Genomic DNA, 19983 nt, shown 5'->3' with positions numbered 1-19983 from the left:
TAGGAATGTCACTATATTATTTCGAGAATCAATTCATCTATTGGTTATTGTGATTAATATTGAAGTCATTGTTTATTGTATATGCTGAGCATGTGTCCATCAGAGTTTGTTTCTCATTGTAAGATAAAAAGATAAAAAGGAGAAAACAAAGTTCTCTATCCCAACTAATAATAATACTCATCATAAATACTACTTATACTTGAATCTTCTTCTTTAATAGTCTACAAGCCATCGTTATGGCGCTTTACTGACAACAACTGGGGTCATGCTGATTAATGTATTGCATGCATTTCAGTCGATTAAAGACAGACGATTTGTCGCTTATAATTGTTTAGTCGTGTCTGCCCTACTAGGAGGTTTTGTGTTACTCCTAAATGAGCTTGGGAAGTTCCTGTACCAAGACTGGCAGTGGTCACTCTAAGGCCTCAGCCTCTGGCTGATTTGCAACACTTTCGTTCTTTCAGTTCTTTATTTCTTCTTCTTAAAGGGAGGTCACAGCATTTATATGTCTAACACACTGACAATTCCACCAATGCCATTTGTACACATTTGTTACTCTTCTTCCGCACTCTTTCTTTCACAAGTGATAAATGAGGGCAAGTTACACAGTAGGTGCAATAGGACTCCATATCCTTTCCTGTGCGTTCCGAGTTTGCTGTATGGCATTGTCTTATCTTTCTGGTAAGTGGGGCTATCATATTCAGCAGACATCTCTTAAGTTCTCCATTGCATCTGTCCGACCCATTAGCTGGTTTAGATCCATGGCTATTACACGGTTTCTTAATGATTGGTGGTTCCAGCGGTTTAGTTTGCCAGCAATCTCTCCTCTTATTCTTTCTGCCGTGACTTGACTATTGATTCTCAATATGGAGCAGCATGTTTGCATTCTGTGAAGGTAAGGTTCATGTGCAATATCCAGGGATATCACATATACATACAAATTAGGGCCTGGAAGGAACAGGTACTATTGCAGAGGGCGCGTTTGTTCTCAGCCCCAACATTTTTAGCGACACCTGTGTACAAGCTCCCTGAATCTCTGTGAGTTCCTTTCCCTCTTTCACAGACGCTGATACTCATGACCCTCCTTGTTTCCTTTCTTTAGCCTTTTGAATGTCGGGTAGAAAGATGAGAAAGATCACTTTGTAGACTGACAGCAGGAATATCAAATCAGTACCAGAAGACGAACTGACACGTTGGTGATTCTGTCATGCGGCACCGCTGAAAGAGTACAAGCGAAATCCCAGACAGATGGATGCTGATAGGCTGCAGATAGGATGACAGGAGGGAAAGACTGATGCAGACAGTGAAAGGGTGCGCGTGGGTGTGTTTGATGTAACCCCAGACAGGTGCGCTACAGAGACAGCAGAGAGGAAGATGACTTGTACGGGTGAAATACAGTTCCAGGCTCAACCATGCATGAAGGCTTGCATTAGTATTCATTTGAATTTGTTGGGGGGGAAGAATTTGATAAGGAATATGTTTTGCAAGTTGATTAACTGTGTCTACAGGAAGAATTGGAGGTAAACATGTTGGACGTGTTTAGATTACTGGCTTTGTAACAGTATTGTGCTCAGTTGATGGTTAAAAAATATATACATAAAGTTATTTCTAAGTTGTTTTTACTGACTGTGCTGCTCTAAATAAAACACCCGAGACTCCACCAGAAATGCAAATGCAAAGGATTTCACAAATCGAGTTAATCAAGTTGCACAGCAGGAGCGGTTTTATGCAGATCAGATTGCACCGTGTAATTTTGGTGTTGAAATATCGTGGGTTCCACCTTCGTATGTGGAAGCACACAGAGAGATTTATGAAAATTACACAAACTTGTGTAATGTGTACTGAGCTTCCATTCAACATTCATTTTTGATGTAGCACACATTTAATTACAATAAGACTTGGTTATACTGAGTGAGATAAATGTGTTGCTCTGGTGTAATTAGCTTGTATAATGTATGAGGACCTTTCCCTTTGCTTTATTAAATCCCTGTAGCCATCCGATGGCAGCAGTATTAGTCAGTCTGCAGGATCTGAAATTCCAAAAAAAGTTCCAAAGATTTATGAAACTAAACTGAACGACACAGGCCTTTAACACTGTGGGAACCTACTTAACTGATACAATGTACCACAATGTACCACACAGGCTCTGGCTAATCATTAGGATAACGAGCATCCTGATGATGTCACACTTTGATGATTTTTCTCTCGCAAAAACTCTTTTCTTTGCATAATCCGATGAATATTTCATCATCGTGTTCATTCATTTCATCATACAAAATCTAAAAAAAGATGTATCTTACATTAATCAATTTGAATTAAAAACAAATTGAAAGGGATTGGCTTCAGGGATGTGGGTGTGTAAGGAGTGCATATAAAATGTGTACTATTTTGTCGTGTAATACTTTTGGTAACTTCATAACTGCAGCCATATTGATCACAAATCACAAGTACTGTTTTCTAGACATGTTTCCTGCTTGGATACATTGTATTGTACTATTGTGTAACGCCCACAGGGAGCTGAGATTGAAGCTGATTTGATTGCACTTGCCTCTGATGGCAGAAATAATTTGGTCAGTTGTGCCCTGAACCTGCATTTCTATTTTTTTTCAATCGTACTACTTTATGGAGACAAAAATCCATCTTTGTTGTCACCATAAGGTCTAGCGGGCCACCACTCTTCTTGATTAATACTTTTAATATTAACAGTTCAATCCTTACAGAGTTCAGAGTGTTCTCTGACTCCCTTAATTGGCTTCATGCTCAACATCGGATAACTTTACCCATATGCCCTCAGTGAGACTGTAAGTTATCACACATTCCATGAATTTGATACATTCCCACTTCTTATTTCCCAACTGTACTATAAAGGTTTAAGTAAAGCTGTTGTGCTGTTCTGAAACAGTAAATCCTCGGCTTTGCTTGTTTGGAAAATCTGTGCAGTATTCAAGCAGAATACTGAGATTACTGAGAAAAGAAATGGATCGCATTGTTGGGTATAGATAGACAGCCGAAGCCACAGATTTACATTCTCATGTGCTAATAGACTTGGATAAAATATGCCATCCATGCATAGATACATACTAGAGAAACCCAATAAGTAGCCTGCGAGAAAAGACAGATTATGGAAGACAACACAACGAAAGGCTCCATCAGTCTTTGTCTAACAGTGAATGGGGGAGAGACCGAGCTGAATAAAGGCAGCTATTAAAATCCCTTGTAAACATATTATAGCCCTGGTCTTGTCCAATCTATAGAGCTGAGACACAACGATGATATAGGGGCGCAGGTTGCCAAGTCCATCTCATGTCAGCGACTACGGGCAACTTTCTGTGCATCCTGATGTGCCGTTACGCAATGAAACACAGAGAGCGAGGGGATCAAAGAGAACAGGCATAAACAAGTCAGCCTGTAAAACGGGGCAGACACATTTGGGACGATGAGAGAGAGAGAGAGAGAGAGAGAGAGAGAGAGAGAGAGAGAGAGAGAGAGAGAGAGAGAGAGAATAAGCGGAGTGGAGAATAAGAGGACCCACACAGACATAGGGAGACCATGCAAACTCCATAAACCCCCACTTTGAATTTTGACCAATTTCAAAGTCATCAAAATTTCAAAGTGGTCTAAATTTTGACCAATTGTAATAAGAAGGTAGCATCTTGTTCCTCAAGTGGTGTCTCAGACCCTTGACATTAATGTTCAGATTGAAATTGCAAGGCACTTCAAGGTTTAACACCAATAACATGCAAAGAGGAGGAATTGAAATCTAGTACCCAGGGACAAATTTGGTGACAGTTGCAGCAAATTGTAAATGAAACACATCCTAATCTGCAGTAGGCGCTGCAGCACAAAGGAAGGAATTATTTTTTTGCGCATGCATCTACCCATAAAGCTCAGGCAAAACGGTTTCAAACAGGATTTGCTGTCAGTTTTAATTAATGTAAATGTTATATAGACACGGGAGGGAAATAAAATCCCATCTCACCGAGTATCTGAGGCACATTTCTGAACCTGTGAAAATACAATCAGAATCTCTGTGTTGTCTTGGTACAGCTGATACAGAGTCAGTGTACGAGAGATCACACTAAATAATAAACTGGATTTAGAGTGACTCCAGTTATTGTCACAATTAGTATCAAAATCTGAGACAAAAGATTGGTAATCTGGTTTCATTTGGGCAAAATATGTAGTTCACTACTCAGTTTCCTCCTACACTGCTTACTAAAGAGGAAAACAACAAACTAGCAAGCATGTTTGGAGGTCAAGTGGGAAATGTCAGAGTTCATTACCTTCACTTTGTTCTCATTCCCCTGTGGGCAATCAATAACTCTGACAGGGCCAGAGAGGGGAGAGGATTCCCTCGCAAGCATCCAGAACTATTGCATTTGATGGAGAACAAGGCCAAGCAGGCAGTGGTGTAAAACACAATTTCATGCGCACTTTGCTGGTCTTCCTCCTCAGAATGATAAATATGCACCCAGTGTTTTGTTAGCAAAGAAACAATAGCTGTAAACAATAGATATTTCATAGGTTAATTTCCAAACTATTATAGTAAGCATTACTCAATGATGCAACTTTACTTGACTGCAGACTGCTGCGTGTGTGTGTGTGTGTGTATTTGGAAGCATTGAAGTCTCCTCGTAAACTTTTCTGTAGGCCTAAAGTGTAAATTTGCAATACAAAAAACACTATGTGCTCTCTTTACTATTTTGAAGTAATTGATAAGGCAAATCAAAAAGCTATGTCAGTACTGAACGACACAGGAAAGTACACTGTATCATCTCATCTAATGCAGCACTTGTCCTCTGATAGGCCTCAACGCTTTGCCCTTTGACCCAGCGACCAACATTGACCCTCTGCATTTCAGCAGCTCCAGTGGTCCTCTAGTGACAGAATGTCCCTCTCTGGAAAATGCTGCTGAAAGTGGCAGGAAGAGGAAACGGGCCAGCCTGCCTTCAGGTACTGATAATAACATCTCCATTATTAGCGTGGCACTAAAGTGAAAGATTATACCTTTATTCCTTGGTTTTGCAGGAATAATCCAATACTTTTTTGTGCTTAACCGTAATGGTTTAAAGAATTACAATTGCTCTCTTTGTCTGGTTCCAAGCTCTTGCTGCTGAAATATAGTTTAAATGGTATCAGCATAAAGAAAACAGCTTGTTACAGATAAAGTATAATCCTGTTATTTTGTGACAGACTGAGAGCGGTAGCCTTGTTTGGTCTTTGCCGTTTTTTGATTAGCTTTCGTAGCCTGCGGCTCGGCTTGTCTGGTCTATTTGGAGGTCACGCTGCTCAAACCAGGAAGCTGCAAAGTGGAGATTTCACATCCGCCTGCCTTTCACGATGCCACTCGTGATCACTTACCAACTCAAAAATGGTCTGTTTTACACTGTGTGTGTGCATATGCATGTGTTATAGTCTGTGTCTATGTGTGTGTGTGTGTCACATGGACACTCATTCAGTGCTTTCTAATTAAAGGAGGGGTTTCTAATTAATTGCATTATGAGCAGTAGAAAGATGAGAGCCCTTAAGACAGAGAGGTGTTGCTCCATGTTCTCATCTGTCGTGGAGACACTAATTGGTCCGGATTTACAGGCTGGCAGAGGTGCACGCTAACTCTAGATGAACTTAATCAGTTCTTGCCGGGCAGAGGAAACACAGCAGTGATGCCTGGAGTTAAACGTTCCCTGTGGATCCTCACATTGGGTCAGCAAGTTGGCTCATTTCTTTTCCTATCAGAGAAACGGTCCATCATCTTAATCTGGGATTAAATCTGTTTTTTGTGTTGTTTTGATCAAAATCGCCCGGAAAAAGAGACAAGTCCATTTTCTATTTGCATACGATCCATCAATAGTCCCTCTTGTATGATAGGAGAACGGTGTGTTTCTACCAACTCTGCAATGATGTGAAACTCATCTCATCCTGGACACAAACAAATCTGCTGTGGCAAATTCTGTCTCAGATTAGCATCGTGAATTTGTAGAATCTTCCTGGCCATCACAAGCAACAAGAACAGAAAAGTGCCCCAGAGTATGACGGTGTTATTTACATATAAATAGCTAAGATGGGGCTCAGTTTCTCTCAAGCCAGGTAAAGATTTCTCCCAAAATCTGTGGGCAGCAAAGTCAAAACATCCTGTTCCTGAGCATTTGCATTGGTTTAAAACAACCTTCGACAATCTGTGAGCCACAGCAACAAAAACCTCTTCATGGACCTTTACAAGTAATTTTCAATAGTTTTAACCAGTTATACCAACAATCAATCAAACTAAAGACATTAGCCTTCCTTACTTGTGGTTATTGGAGCTCACTTTACAAATAACAGACAACTTTGGTTCACGCAAATCTGTATTCATGTTCACAAAGTGGCGCTGTGTCCTTAATAAGAGCTCTGAGCCAAAACTGCAAAATGCAATGCAAACAAATATTTGTTATTGGCCTGATGAAATAAATGGCGTCCTTACTTTTGTTTTGCAGCATTGCGTTAAAACATACAGTAATAAAAACAGCTTAAAACCATTCCAGCATGAAGAGAAGTCAGAGAGAAAGAGTAAATGTGTTTCCCATCCACATTGTTGTGTAACTCAACTCCAGAGGTGTATGAACGTTTTTACAGCGCCGCACACAATGATGGCATGGAAGTATAACAGCGAGATAAAATGTAGAAATATGGTCTAGGTTGGCAGGTCTGCGACTCCGCTTCTCCTTTTACATCTCTCGCACAGCTCTAAACTCGCTTGTTTTTTAGACTAGATTCTGCTTACTTCCAGCCAGGCACTGCCGTTTTCCTTTTGTCCTGCTTTGATCTCACAGCCCAGGGTGTGAAGACGAGTAAAACAGGTTTTGTCTGTGTGTTCTCTATTTGCACGTCCTCGTCTTCCCACTGCTTTGCCTCTCAAAACTATACATCTGGTGGAGATGAGCACCTGCTCGCACAAAACCAGTGAAAGTGTGTGAATGAAAGGGTGCAGGCACATTCAGAAGGGCCGCTTTTGTGATCACAGCCTCAGTAGAATTTATATAAAAGAACAAAGATAAGCTAAGCGTGGCGTTCTAGAGCTTGTAAAGACACTTTCTTATTATTGGACTTAAGTTGAGGTGGAGCTAGGACTGGGTTAAATGTAGGATCTTCGATGGAACTGGATGAAAGTCCATTTTGATAGTGTGCATCCACTGAAATGATGTGCGGTTTGTGTGCGTGTAGGTGTGCTGTCTGTCAGAAAGCCTTGGGATCAAAGCCTTGATGGAGCTCACTTTTACATAGCACGTTTCATTACGCACAAGAATTCAGACCTTTGAGTGTATTCAAACTCAGCATACAGGGTCAAACAAATAGACTAGAGCTCTGAATAAACAAAGAAGTGATGCATGAAAAGGTGACCCACTCATGGCTATTTATTGGGTTTCTCTATTGATCCCTGTGCAGAGATTTGACCCTCTGCATTTGACAGCTCCTTACTACAAGGAGCACAGGGCAGCCACGGTGCACCAGCTTCATGTCTACAGCCTAGTGCCTTGGTCAAAGGCCACAGCAGGTATGTTAGCCTTTGATAGGGGAACCTAGAGTATCTGGAGGACGTCTACACAAACGCAGAAGGATGATTTCAACCCGAGGCCGACTTGCTGTGTTGCATCTATGGTAATCACTGAGCCACTGTGCTTCCCTGTTGTGCTATAAAGAGGAAAGCAACATGAATGGCTGACTTCTGGGCCTGTCTTGTACTATTTGTTTGTATCAGGCACAGCTTGTTGCGCAGTGTGTATGTTAAGTAAAGAATGTGTTGGCTGAATAGCACAGCAGTAGCCAGGAAGCTAATAATAGTTCAAAACAATAGAATTCTACAGAGGATTCTTCCATCAGGCTAATGACTGCGGCCTATAATGACAGATCAATGATTACAGATGATTGCCGTTCCCAGTGACTCCTACGGCTCCACTGTCTGCCATCAGCTGTTGGTGTTTTGCTAACTTGGAGCCGGTCCCTGAAGGGCCTGGGAGCTAAATGATTGAGGTCTTGAACAGATGGAGCCGCAGGTTTACTAGCTTAAAGGCTTAGAGAGTCTGTCGGGCTCCTGGTCGTCTCCAGTCTCAGTCAGGTCCTCCAGGTCTCAGAGGAGGCTTGATGGAGCACCGTCTCATTAGCAGCCATGTGGATAAGTCTCGTTAAGGAAACCGAATGGCTAATTTATCACATTACTCTTGGCACTTCATTAAATACTTGCAGGACACATGCTTGTACACACACACACGCCACAATGTACTGTTTTTTTTTCAGATTCCGTCATAAATTTAGTTAGTTCAGTTCAGACCACAAGACCAGAGAGTGTATTTATCTAACTGGAAGGCACTTAGAGAGCACATCCCTCCGCCAAGGCCGAGTTTACCTCAATCTGGAAAAATTCAGATTCTATGACATAGTTTTAAAATTAGCTTTGGCTTCACAAACTGCAGTGCCGCAGTATCTTTGTATACCTTTACACACTGGATGTAAGAGAAACCAAATGGTGAATATATCGCCCACGCAACAGAAATAAAGACATTATTTCCAATTAATCTAGTTGCTAAGACTACCAGTGACCACAGCTATACAGCAGCAGGAAGGTAATTAATGCATGTAGGACATACACCCATCACAATAGAAAGCTGTTCTCCATTGTGGTGTAGCGATTCATTATAAAATGATTCATGCTTCATTTACACCGGTTATTCCAAGAGTCAGATAATCCACATTCCTTTACTCTTTCTTGCACTTTTCTTTAGCGGCATCTCGTCTGAAACGGTCCAGAACAATGATGGTCTCAGGCTGAGTGCAAACTGCTTGAACGGTCCTTTTTCGATTTACTGTATATCAGCTTTACACGGCGGCTCAGGATTCCCTTCTCTCTCCTGCAGGTCTGTTGTAGTTAAACAAAAGCAAGTGCACTGAATGAGCAATCAACAAGATGCCGGTGTGTTACAGGCAGATGATTTCTCCCATTGACAGGATCAATAGCGGTTTTATGAGCTGTTGGAAAGTTGCTCAAATTAACAGCTGTCTCCTGTACAAGTGCTATCTAACTGCAATAATTTGGACAAGTCTGGATATTGTTGGACAAGAATCGATCTTAAGTACTGTAGCTTCATGGTGATCTTACTTCTGTGACTATAGAACAGATCCAACTTCAAATAAAATTCCCATGCACTGTGTTCTATCAATTAATGCATTAATCACAATGATAATTAGAATGCAGAGAGTTAATACCACAGCCAAGGCAGAGGAGTCCTCCAAATGTGACTCTTGTCTCTGAATGATAACAACTTATTGACTAAACCATGATCACAGCACTTTTTGAAGAATGAGCCACGCCCGATCAACTTTACCAGTCAATGATAGCAAAACTGTAAGGAACAACAACTAACTAACAAAGATGAAACTTTTGTCCAGCTTGTTCCAGACATTGCAATGGAGAGATTTTGTGAGTAAACAAATGAGTGTGGCTTATACGGATGGATGCAGACAGGGTTGGGATTATGGTTGCTTTGTAGACATGCTGACTTCATTGTTGGCTGGCTGATTAAGTACCAATATGAATAATAGACTTGGATCGCTCAGAAGAGTATGATATGAAGGCAGTAAATTAAAGCGAAGCAGCAGGGGGCTGCAGAGAGTAAACTTTATGGAAGGCCCAAAAATCAAACTATACAACAACAAGCATCAGAGTACAGATTGTGTAAACCACCTGTTCTTTGCTGCATTTTCTAATTCATACATCACCTCTTAACCTCTACAACCATTCTAAAGCTTTGTTTGAGGTTTTCACTCTTGACATATTATGCAATTATGTCAGTCAAATCATTAAAACAGCATTTCCCTGTTGGCGAAAAGCAGAATTCACATTAATTCCATTTTGTTCCCAGGTCACACTAGAGAGAGAAGTAATGGATTATTTGTTGCAAGTGGTGGCCACAAAATTGCTCAGTGAATTCTGAATGAGTCTCAGGCTTTCAAGAGAGTCTGTAATTTTTGATAAGATGTTGCTATTGACAGATGTGCTTTAATTGAAGTTCATTGAAATTCACCGTCTGATGTTTTATCTGGTGGGAGGATTTTCTTAGACTGTTGGGGAATTTATTGAGCTCTAGGTTCAGTGTGCGGTCGAGATAAAGAAGAAATCAAAGAAATCACTGTGTGCAGCTTCCAAATTCAGTTTTATTATCATTCCATTGGAGCCAAACATGGACATTGGATACTTTCCATTTTTCTAATCGATCTATAAAGAGAAGTGATACATAAGTCCATCAGCAGTTTGATATCAGTGTGTAGGGTTTTGCTTCTGTCACATGTAAATCTCTTCAATATTAAACAATTCAAATCCATCTTTGGTGATTCTTATGTTAAAGTCAAATCAAATCTTCCTTCAGTGTTTGTTTGTTGTTTTTTAAAAGCAAAGATCAAATCAAAATATCAACTGATACTGAGCATCCATCAAACAATCCAGGTCTTTGTTTCAACAATTCAACATTTTCTCTTTTCAACAAAGTATCATCCTAATATCTACATTCAGTAAATCAGACTGAGGGTCTTACTTTAATTGAAAGTGTCAGTTGTCTTGGCATTATGTAGCTATACAATCATGTGCCGCATGACAGAGACTTTGACTCACAATTAAAAAAAAAAAAACATTTCCGAATAAGTATAATCTTAAATCGTGGCAGATTTCACAAGGCAGCTATCAGAACACAGAGCAACAATATATGCATTTAATAATATATTTGGGCACACAGGAAAAAGCATTTTAGCAGCCAGCTCTAGCCCTCAGCTGTGAATTAGTCATAGATGTGGCCACTGGTGTGATTGGTGCATATTCAGTGCTGAGTGCTGGGCTCGACACTCACGCATTATCATATGATTTATCAGTGCTCTATCCAGAAACTGTTAGATTCAGAAGAAAATATGCACCTAGTTTTAAAATCTGACTAATAAGTTGCCGTTACAAAATAACTAAGTAGCCCAACTGTCTTTGCATTACATCACCTGAACTTATAAGAAGCTCAGGGGCACAAGAAAACAAATAAAAGAACAACAAACCTCCACATCACAACAGCTTTGGGTCCTGTGTGTGTGACAACCAACCTCAACTATTGTGACAAATCTAATCACTTTCACACTTTTAACAGTGTGTGTATGTCTTTATGTATGTTACACCGGAGTGCAGATGTATTATTCATTACACGTGCAGTTATAAGGGGTCGCCCTGAGTTATGCCGTCCTGAAGTTTATGCTACATTGCCATAAACAAGCCGGTCATTCAAATTAATAGTAACTCGTACCGACGTATTAAAGCCCAGCCTGTCATTCGTGTTCTACTTTGAGCAGGACAAAACAAGTGATGTAAATGATTGTAAATGCTATTTGACACAGTGCTGGTGTTGGCAAGCACGAGCAGCTTTAAAGTGTTAAAATTCATAGCCTGCTTAGTCCGGTATTTTTGCAATACAAGGAGTTATATAGCTATACTAGCGCCCCACAGAGATGTGTTTGTGTGTGTGTGTGTGTGTGTGTGTGTGTGTGTGTGTGTGTGTGTGTGTGTGTGTGTGTGTTTGTGTCATTTCACGTCAGACATACTGTAGGCACACTGCCTGACTGGCAGAGATCTACAGCAGGGTGTAAGTGTCTCTCTGACAGGCTTCACATAATGACACACAGGTTGTGATTGACATAGATGGATGGGCGAGACTGACACACTGGAGTTTCACAGATAAAGACATCTACACACTCTCACACTAGAATAGTTCACCCCTCCTCTCCCCCTCTACTTTCTTCTTTCTCCCAAAAATGAAACATGACAATAACATTCAGCTGTTGACAGGAGTGATGATCAAGGGGGCAGAATTTTTGCCGCCTTCGTTACCGCTGGGGCTGAAGAACGGAAAGAGCTTCTCAGTGAAGGTGAAGCCTGTGAAGGAGTAGATGTGAGCTCTGGCCTCCACATCATAAAAGGAAACCTGACCTTCTTCGTAATCAACAAACACTCCAACCTTTTCTGGCTTCTCTCTCAGAGGGAGGATAATGGAGGGGCTTGTATTGGCCGTGAACTCATTTCCATTTCTCAGCCAAATAGTCCAGTATCCACTCCTAGGGCTCAATCTTATATCCCCCTTCCTGTTGATGGACTCTTTTGCGACCCCCAGATCCCACTGAGTCTTGTCTTTAACCCGTGTCTCATAGTAGAATTTCCCCGAGGAGAAACCCTCTGTGGCCATGACATTAAGGACGTGATCGAACCTATTCGCTTTGTTCGGGACGTTTCTCCTTCTGTCTCCGTGCCTGACCTGTTTTCCATCCTCAGATACAGTCAAGAATGGGTTTGCCGTATCAGGATCGAAAGTCACATTCACAGCGTGCTGCTGCATTGCTGTCAGGTCGGGATCACACAGCATCCGTATTTCTCTGGTCACAGTCATCTCCAGTTTAGCCACGGCTCCATGCACATTACACTGGTAACCATCCAGTTTGACCTCAGAGCAGTCCTTCACTTTGAGGGGGGTGATGGTGATAGATAGGAAGCTCTCGAGGAATTTGAGGTCATCATCTGTAAGTGAGATCTGATCAAGCTCCTTGTTTTTCTGCTCGATTTTCATAATTTCTTCCTCCAGTTCTTCAATTAAGCTTTCAGCCTGAGCTTCTATTTTCTTCTGCTTAGATTCAATCACCTCTTTGAGCTCCTTTTGGCTTCTCGTGATGTAGTCCACCAAAGCATTCATCACATCCCTACTGAATATCGTCACTTTGCCTGCATGGACTTGGCCCGTCTCTACCACATGTTGAATCTCGTCAATTTTCTGCCTTCGCACCTGGATCAAGTCACGAAAGTGTGTCTTCTGCTGTATTACGTCGGCCTTCTGCGATTGAGCTTCCTCCTGCACAGTCACAACTTCATGGCTTTTGTGGTCATTCATTCTGCAAGACTCGCACACAGGCATTAGGTCTGTCTTGCAGAATAGTTCCAAAAGCATGTCATGCTTCTTGCAGATTCTGCTTTCAAGGTTGTCCAGGGGGTCGATCAGCTTGTGTTTCTTCAAAACTAAACTACTCTGATGGCGTTCAAGGTGAATGGCACAGTAAGAGGTTAAGCACACAAGGCAGGATTTCAGGGCTGTGAGCTTTGCACCCGTGCAAATATCACAGAGCACACTTCCTGGTTTGGCAGGTTCCTCATCAGGGCAGACACGAGACATTCCTGGACATGATTTCACGAATTTTGCAGCCATGTCAGCAATAAAAATGTTCACCCGAAGCATTGGTCTGGGGTAGAACTGCTCTTTACACAGCGGACACTGCTCTTTGGCAACATTGGTGTTCCAGTAGTTGGTTATGCATTTAAGGCAGAAGTTGTGCCCACAGGGAATAGCCACAGGTTTAGTGAACACCTCCAGACAGATGGAACACAGGAAATTATCCTCTGACATCATAGAGGCCATGTCTAGACAAAAAATGTGGACAGAGCGGAATTTTAACACACGTTAAATGCTCATTTGAGTTTGATTCGAGTTGTCGTTTATGTGTGTGAATGATTACAAACAGTATTACATAAAACTCAAATGAAATTCGTCTTTACCTGGAGTCTGTTGGTGTTTTTCAATCTATCCGATCTTGAAATGAAAGGACTGTAAAATGTAAATGTCACAAGGCTTACAGCAAGTTCTCAGTTTTAGTTTCTGTTTCAGCAGTGACATCAGAGTACCAGTCCCCTCCCACCTCTTGTGTGTTCTGGGAGTTAACCCATTAACGGCTCAACCACTGGTGACACACATTTACAGTATTTTGTCGAGCTGTCAAGGTTTATTCAGTAGGCATTAGGTATTTAAACGGAGGCCTTACGACACATGCTAAACAAAATCTTCCATGCGTGAATTATTCATGTTATCCTTTGTGCATGGATGACAGTGTGCCTTAGAAATCCCTTTAGTATGTGGAATTGAAGTGATAGCTCTGGGATAGCATGTGTGTGTGTGCCTTTTCTATACTCTTTATGAGCTTCTCTGTGAATGCTGGTGTGTGTGTGTGTGTGTGTGTGTGTGTGTGGATGCGCGCGCCTTTTCATTACATAAGAAAGCTTACCAATAGAATCTGTATAATAAACCGTAAATATATGTCATCTATTTTCTCTGAGGAAAAAAAAGATAACACAATGGCTATGCTCACACGGCGCTCACAAGGGTTTTGTGCGTTTTCCGCTTCATGTAGGCTGCTGCAGGTGTGAAAACTGTGAGCATATGAAAATAGAACACGTGGTTGATCCATAACAGAAAAAGATGTGAATGACACATTTTTTCTGACTCAAATTCTCTACCATCCTTTGTTTGCACTGAGATACATTGGATATGTGTTTATGTGTGGGTGTGTTATGTATCATACCACTGTCAGTAATTGTAAAGACGAGAAGAAATAGGACAGAGACCAATATAAATGTTTGTCATTTGAGCCCCGCTAGTCGTATTCAATGACTGAAGATATAATGATTTAACTAAATGGGGTTATTTTACCATAACTCAATCTAGTGTATGATCAAATTTGCAAAACATGTAGCTGTACTGTATGTGATCAGAATAAAGCTCTGGAGTTTGAGATCATGGCAGGACACGTCTGAGCTGATCTCTTGAGCCCTACGTGAATTCTTTGGTTCTCATAAAACATTCAAACATGTAGATCAGATGGGGATTCCCTTTGATCCTGGTCAGCATGGAGCTCCAGGACCCTGTTTCTACCCCTCCACAGGTTCCCTCTGATGGGGTCAATGAAGGGTGATCCTTCTTGCTCCCTCCATCTGTCATGCAGCACTTTCTTTTCCCTTCATCCCTGTTTTCTGACCCATTGGACTTTCAGCTACAGGCCCTTCTCGCCTTCCCTCACCTCCAATGCATAAATAAGAAATTAGAGTGTTTAAAGTGTGGGAGGACATGGACCTCTATCTTTTAGGTTTGAATGTTTCCTTCTTGCAGTGTGCATTTTTAAGCAAGTCTACAGTCTGGCATCGAAACAACTATCGCTACTGATGAACTGTTACTCTAACTGTGACATTCCAAACAAGACAATAAAATGAGCTTATTTAGCTGTCATAGTTATATTATATTTATTAAAGATACAATCTCTTATCCAAATGTCTACAGATTGCAACACAGGATAGGAATCTAATTTCAAGTAACTAATGTTTCCTGATGCAACAAAGACTTTAATTAAATCACCAATACATGTTCACAATATTATCATCACAATTATGATCAAATGGCTTACACAGTGATGTTTTACTTGTTTAAATGATGAAAAATTGATGATTGAGACATGAAAGTATTATTCCTGATCCATCACAGCTTCTACACCTGGTGTTTGAAATTGGTCTTTCTCAAGTAAAAAGAACATTCTTCTTATGCAGCAGTGTATTTAATGCAGTTGACAACTGAAATATGACTTGTTTCATTGGAATCAAGAGAGCAAAAATTTCAAAATGCGTCCATGTATTGACAAGCTATGGCCATGTTTGTTCAATTTCTGAATTTCTTATATTAGTTTTTCTTTAAATATTTATTTTTGAAATTTTGTATGGGTTAAGTTTAATATGACAGTCTCAAAATTGGTTTTTTTTGGAGACCTACATTATTTCATTTTATTTACTTTTAATTTTAGTGTTTAAAAAAACTCACAAAAAGGTCTGAAAAGTTAAAACGAACAATGGTAAAGCTGGTATAAACAGAGTGCTCCAAGTTCTTATTCCTCTAAATGTAACACTTTTTGAAACTTCAAAGGTCAGTTGTGTGGCCCTCAGTCAAATGTTGAACCTTTGAACTATTCATGACACACTAACACAGAGCAGGTAACAGTGTCACATGAGGACAGAGGACTAACCTGAAAGAGGAAGTGCTAAATGTGTCAAGAAACCATACAAGAGAAACGAGAAACCATCAGAAGGACCTACGTTTTGACTTTGTGAGACTTTGTGTCCTTTCGTGATTCCATTGAGCACACATCAAGAAAAGTTTGAAACAAAACTGAACGCAACGATTAAAAGAGATGGCTCGCCCTCCTCTAAGGTGCATTTGCTTGCATAAGCCAGGCAGAAATTCAAACATACATTCTTGCACAGACACGGCACAAACTCGGACACAGCCTAAATCAACAACACACTTGCTCTTACCACAGCTTGCGTCATACTCAAATTGGCTCCTCACCTAGATTCACCTGCAGAAATAAAATACTCTTCTGTATTAGTAATCACCCCCTTCTAAAGGAAGTGAGAAAAAGCAACGATTAAGTTTTAGTTTTGCATTTGGCTTGACATCAATGAGCCTGATTGGAGGAGAGGGTTTAAATTCAAAAGCTATTTTTAGTTTAATTCAGTTTTGTTGTTATTTCTCAATTATTTCCATTTTTATTTTCATTAATAAAATTTTTTTTTTCATTTCAGTTGTACTTTTCTAACGATACTAACTATGTTGGCAGCATCCAAAATCCACAGCTGGACATATGAGCCCTGACAGTGAGATTTCTCTCAAATGATCAAAACTGATTTGAAAAACACCAAAACCTAGAAGGAAAAGTACGAGCTGCCAGACTTGTCCGTGGGGCTTTTGTATTGCTGCTTTGTTCTACAGTGTTGAGACGGAGGAAGAGAAGGTTCACTAAACTCCATCATTCTAGTTTGTTTACTACTTGGTCAGATCAGATGGTGGTGTTATTTCCAGCCCCCAGACACAACAGTTCTTGAGGGAAGATAAAAAATTAGTCATGAGATGAGTTTCTCCCTACATCCATCAGCCCGAGGAACAAGGCTGCTATAGGACAACTGAAACCAAATGAGAGTCCTCACCCTCCAGTGTTTTTGCTTTCTACACACTCCAGACTTTTTAGATTTCCCACCTCTGTACAATGACTTTGAAAATCTTCAAAGGTCTGCAAGGTGGCCTCCATCTCTTTTCAGGTTGCTACAGATTAGAATCATGGCATTGCTTTCAGGAGAGGAAACAATACCTTTTCATGAAAACGGTCCAGCAAAGTAGAATCACTGAACCTGTGCGAACCCAAATTCTCACTCAATTCAATGTACTTTTCATTTGAGTCAATTCAAGCCATAACATTCTGTTACTCTACCTTTACTTTACCTTTAATCTACCTTGAACACTCCTCATCTCCAGTGTCCAGTGTTTTCAGTGTGGAAGCTTCTGCTGCAAAGTGATGCATTTACACCAAAATTGAAAATGAATTCTGGTTTCCTGACTCATTGTGACACCGCTGGAAAAATGTATTGGAATAATTTTGGTGTCTGGGGAAGGATTTTAACATGTCTAAGTGTGGATGAGTGTGAGAATGCTTGGCAAGCAAAAGGCTGTTTGTGTGTTGAGGATTATTCTCCAGGAGTAAAATGGAATTGGCCACTTTTTGTGGGGAGTCTTTGTTCCTCAACCTTGACTTGTAGAAATAAGGGCAGAGGAGGTATTTGTTTTTTTTCCTGCGCTTCAGTCTCTGAGAGGTCGGTGACATTTACGATCTGAGATGCTTTCCAAACACCCGAGCAGTTGCAAATTCTTGAAAACGGTGGCTCGGCTGTTGAATCATTTATTTTGCTATTTGCTAGAGTTTGTGTCCAAAATGCATCTAGGATTGAATGATGTAGAACCTAAGATGTTTGATGCTATAAAAGTTCAGTGTCCTGCGTGTGTAACATGATGGTGCCATGTTCTGTCTTCACATCATGAATGGCCGATCAAAAGCAACTGAAACAATGTGATAACATTACAAGACCCTCCAAATGTTTACTTGTACATTCAAACTTTTATCCTACTCGCCAATAAATAACTCAAATGTCACGAAACTATCATCATCAGAGTGAAACTGGCATGAAGTGACACTGGAGTATTCAGAGTAACAATTATAAGTCAATTTACCCGAGCGTGTCACCAATCCATTATTGCACAGTTGACATAAGCAATCTCTGCACGCATTTACTCAAAATGTTTGCGTCCCTCGTACACCGATATAAGCATTGAGTCACGTATTTAGCAAACGACTGAATCCTATCAATTCCATCCATGTACAGACAGAGATAAGTGTAGTGTGCATGTAAATGTACACTACAAGTAAATGAGTGTTATAGTAGACTGGAGGTTTTATTGTCAATGTTTCAGTAAGGACGGTGGCTTTAACGTCTGGATCCTCGATCTGATCTTAGATTTCTGCCGACATGTGCTTCATCCCCTTCCTCCGATGCTGTCATATCTGTGGGATTCTCCTTTCTCAGCCCCAGCTCTTCTCTCCTCATCCCGCAGCATGTCTTCCTGAAACCTTCCCTTTCTGTCTCTGCATTTCCCCTCTGTCACTCTCTCCACCTTCAGCCTCGTTTAATGACTCGGAGTTGCAGCCTCGCCTCGGCTGTCACAGAGGGGCTTTTAACAAGGTCCTGCACTCCTGGCTCTTTCCTCCTCATTTTACCACACCACTTTCCCCTCTTTCCCACTGTTCCCCCCCTCTAATTTGCCTTTCTCTGAGGGTAACATGTGCAGGTGTCTGACTAAATTAGGGGGGCTATGGGAAGTAGATAGAGCCTCTTTGCTTGTTATTAAAGGAACACTGCATATATGCTCAGCTTCCTTTAGGTCTCAGTAAAGCCAGATTGCTCTGCATTGACATAGCTTCCATGCACAGGCTCATTTGGGGGAGTAGCATAAAGAATCAATGTTTTTTTCCAATTAAAAAGTGTAGGGCCACATTGGTGATGAAACAGGTCATTGCTGAACTGATTTGTCAATGTCCAAATAGACGTTATGATGGTGATTTGTAAGGTTTGTTTTCCCATTTTTTACTCCAAAAGGTTGATGGATTAATTGACTAACGATATGATTGATATTGCAAGAAAACTGAAGTTTCACAAGGAAATAAAGTGCTCAATACGCTTTATTAATAGATAACTTGTTAAATGGATGGGTGCATTCGGCTGTATCGTACTGCGGCTATTTGTTTGTGCCAGTGTGATCTGAATTTGTGTTTTTGTGCATAAGTGCTGTAGATGAGTGGCGCTCTGTTGTCCTTGGGCTGATATTTATATTCATAATGAACAAGAAAATTAAAGCCAACAAAAGCACCTCGGGCTGCCTGCATTTCAATTATAGACAGCAAAAAAAGAGTTATTGATCCATAGCAGAGGAGACACGCAGAGAGGTAGGCAGATTTTTAAATACTCATCAGGCGTCACACCCCTATAAGGTTTGGTAAATCGCTTCTGTAATTGATTCTTGGAGAAGGCGAAAGCCAGTTAGTTTTAGCCGGAGGGGCGAAGGAGTTGAAGGTAGTACTGTAATACGTTTCAGTTGTGTATTTCCACTGTTTCCCCAGTAATCTATACCATTCTGAGAGTGTTCCCCTCCAAAACCCCAGTGGTTTTCTGGTGCTCAGTCATCACACTTAGGTAAAGAGCAGGGAGGGACGGCTGTTCAGGTTCATACAGTGTCCCACCTGACCATGATTAATGTGAGAATGGCCTAGTCCACACCTAACCCTCAGAGTGTCCCCACCTCCTCCCTCATCCCAGCCACCGCTACCCTTCACTCGATTGGTTTAGCTGTGGGATGGGGTGTGTTCAGCCAGCCATGCAGCGCTGTGGAGCTCTAGAGGTCAAGTAGACATCTCCCATATTCCACATCTCCCTGTGAGACCATCGAGTTGTTATCACCACAACCAGCATTTCTTTCTTTCTTTCTTCTTCATCTACTGCGACACTACAGCAGTCGGTCCCTGCAGAAGTTGGGGGAGATCACAAAGGATTTCTTCCTAGCTGACCCCAGTGTGCCCTTCATCTTCCTCTCACAGCTTGATCCATCACACACAAGTGCTTTTTATTGTTGTTTGGCAGCAGGCTCTTGGCCCATTGCTCTGCTTGTCTCTCTCCACCCCTCTCATTACAATCGTGAGCCCTTGTCTGATGGTAATAAGCCAACAAATTTAAATTTGCAGGCTACT

At 41.1% G+C, this 19983-nt stretch overlaps 1 protein-coding gene and 1 long non-coding RNA gene across 2 annotated transcripts in view; one reads left to right on the top strand and one right to left on the bottom strand.

Moving 5' to 3' along the window:
* Nucleotides 1–589: 589 nt before the first annotated feature.
* Nucleotides 590–19983, top strand: part of LOC142999495 (uncharacterized) — a 40869-nt gene continuing 21475 nt past the window's right edge. The window contains exons 1-2 of the long non-coding RNA XR_012963319.1: nt 590–681; nt 4807–4953. This is a non-coding gene — a long non-coding RNA (uncharacterized LOC142999495). The remainder of the gene's footprint in view (nt 682–4806; nt 4954–19983) is intronic.
* LOC142999541 (E3 ubiquitin-protein ligase TRIM21-like) lies at nt 10166–13697 on the bottom strand. Its single transcript, XM_076149146.1, has 2 exons — nt 13595–13697; nt 10166–13459 (listed from the first exon to the last, which is right to left on the bottom strand). The coding sequence occupies exon 2, from the start codon at nt 13455–13457 to the stop codon at nt 11832–11834; it is 1626 nt and encodes a 541-aa protein (XP_076005261.1). The 5' UTR covers nt 13458–13459; nt 13595–13697; the 3' UTR covers nt 10166–11831.

Source organism: Genypterus blacodes, unplaced genomic scaffold, assembly GCF_046128005.1.
Source record: "Genypterus blacodes isolate CSIRO-AG114 ecotype Tasmania unplaced genomic scaffold, CSIRO-AGI_Gbla_v1 ptg000044l_1, whole genome shotgun sequence".
NCBI classification, from domain to species: Eukaryota; Metazoa; Chordata; class Actinopteri; order Ophidiiformes; family Ophidiidae; genus Genypterus; species Genypterus blacodes.
This window is presented reverse-complemented; position numbering and strand designations above follow the sequence as displayed.

Coding starts and splice junctions, on each gene's coding strand:
- LOC142999541 (XM_076149146.1), bottom strand. CDS start 13,457: ATGGCCTCTATGATGTCAGAGGATAATTTCCTGTGTTCCATCTGTCTG.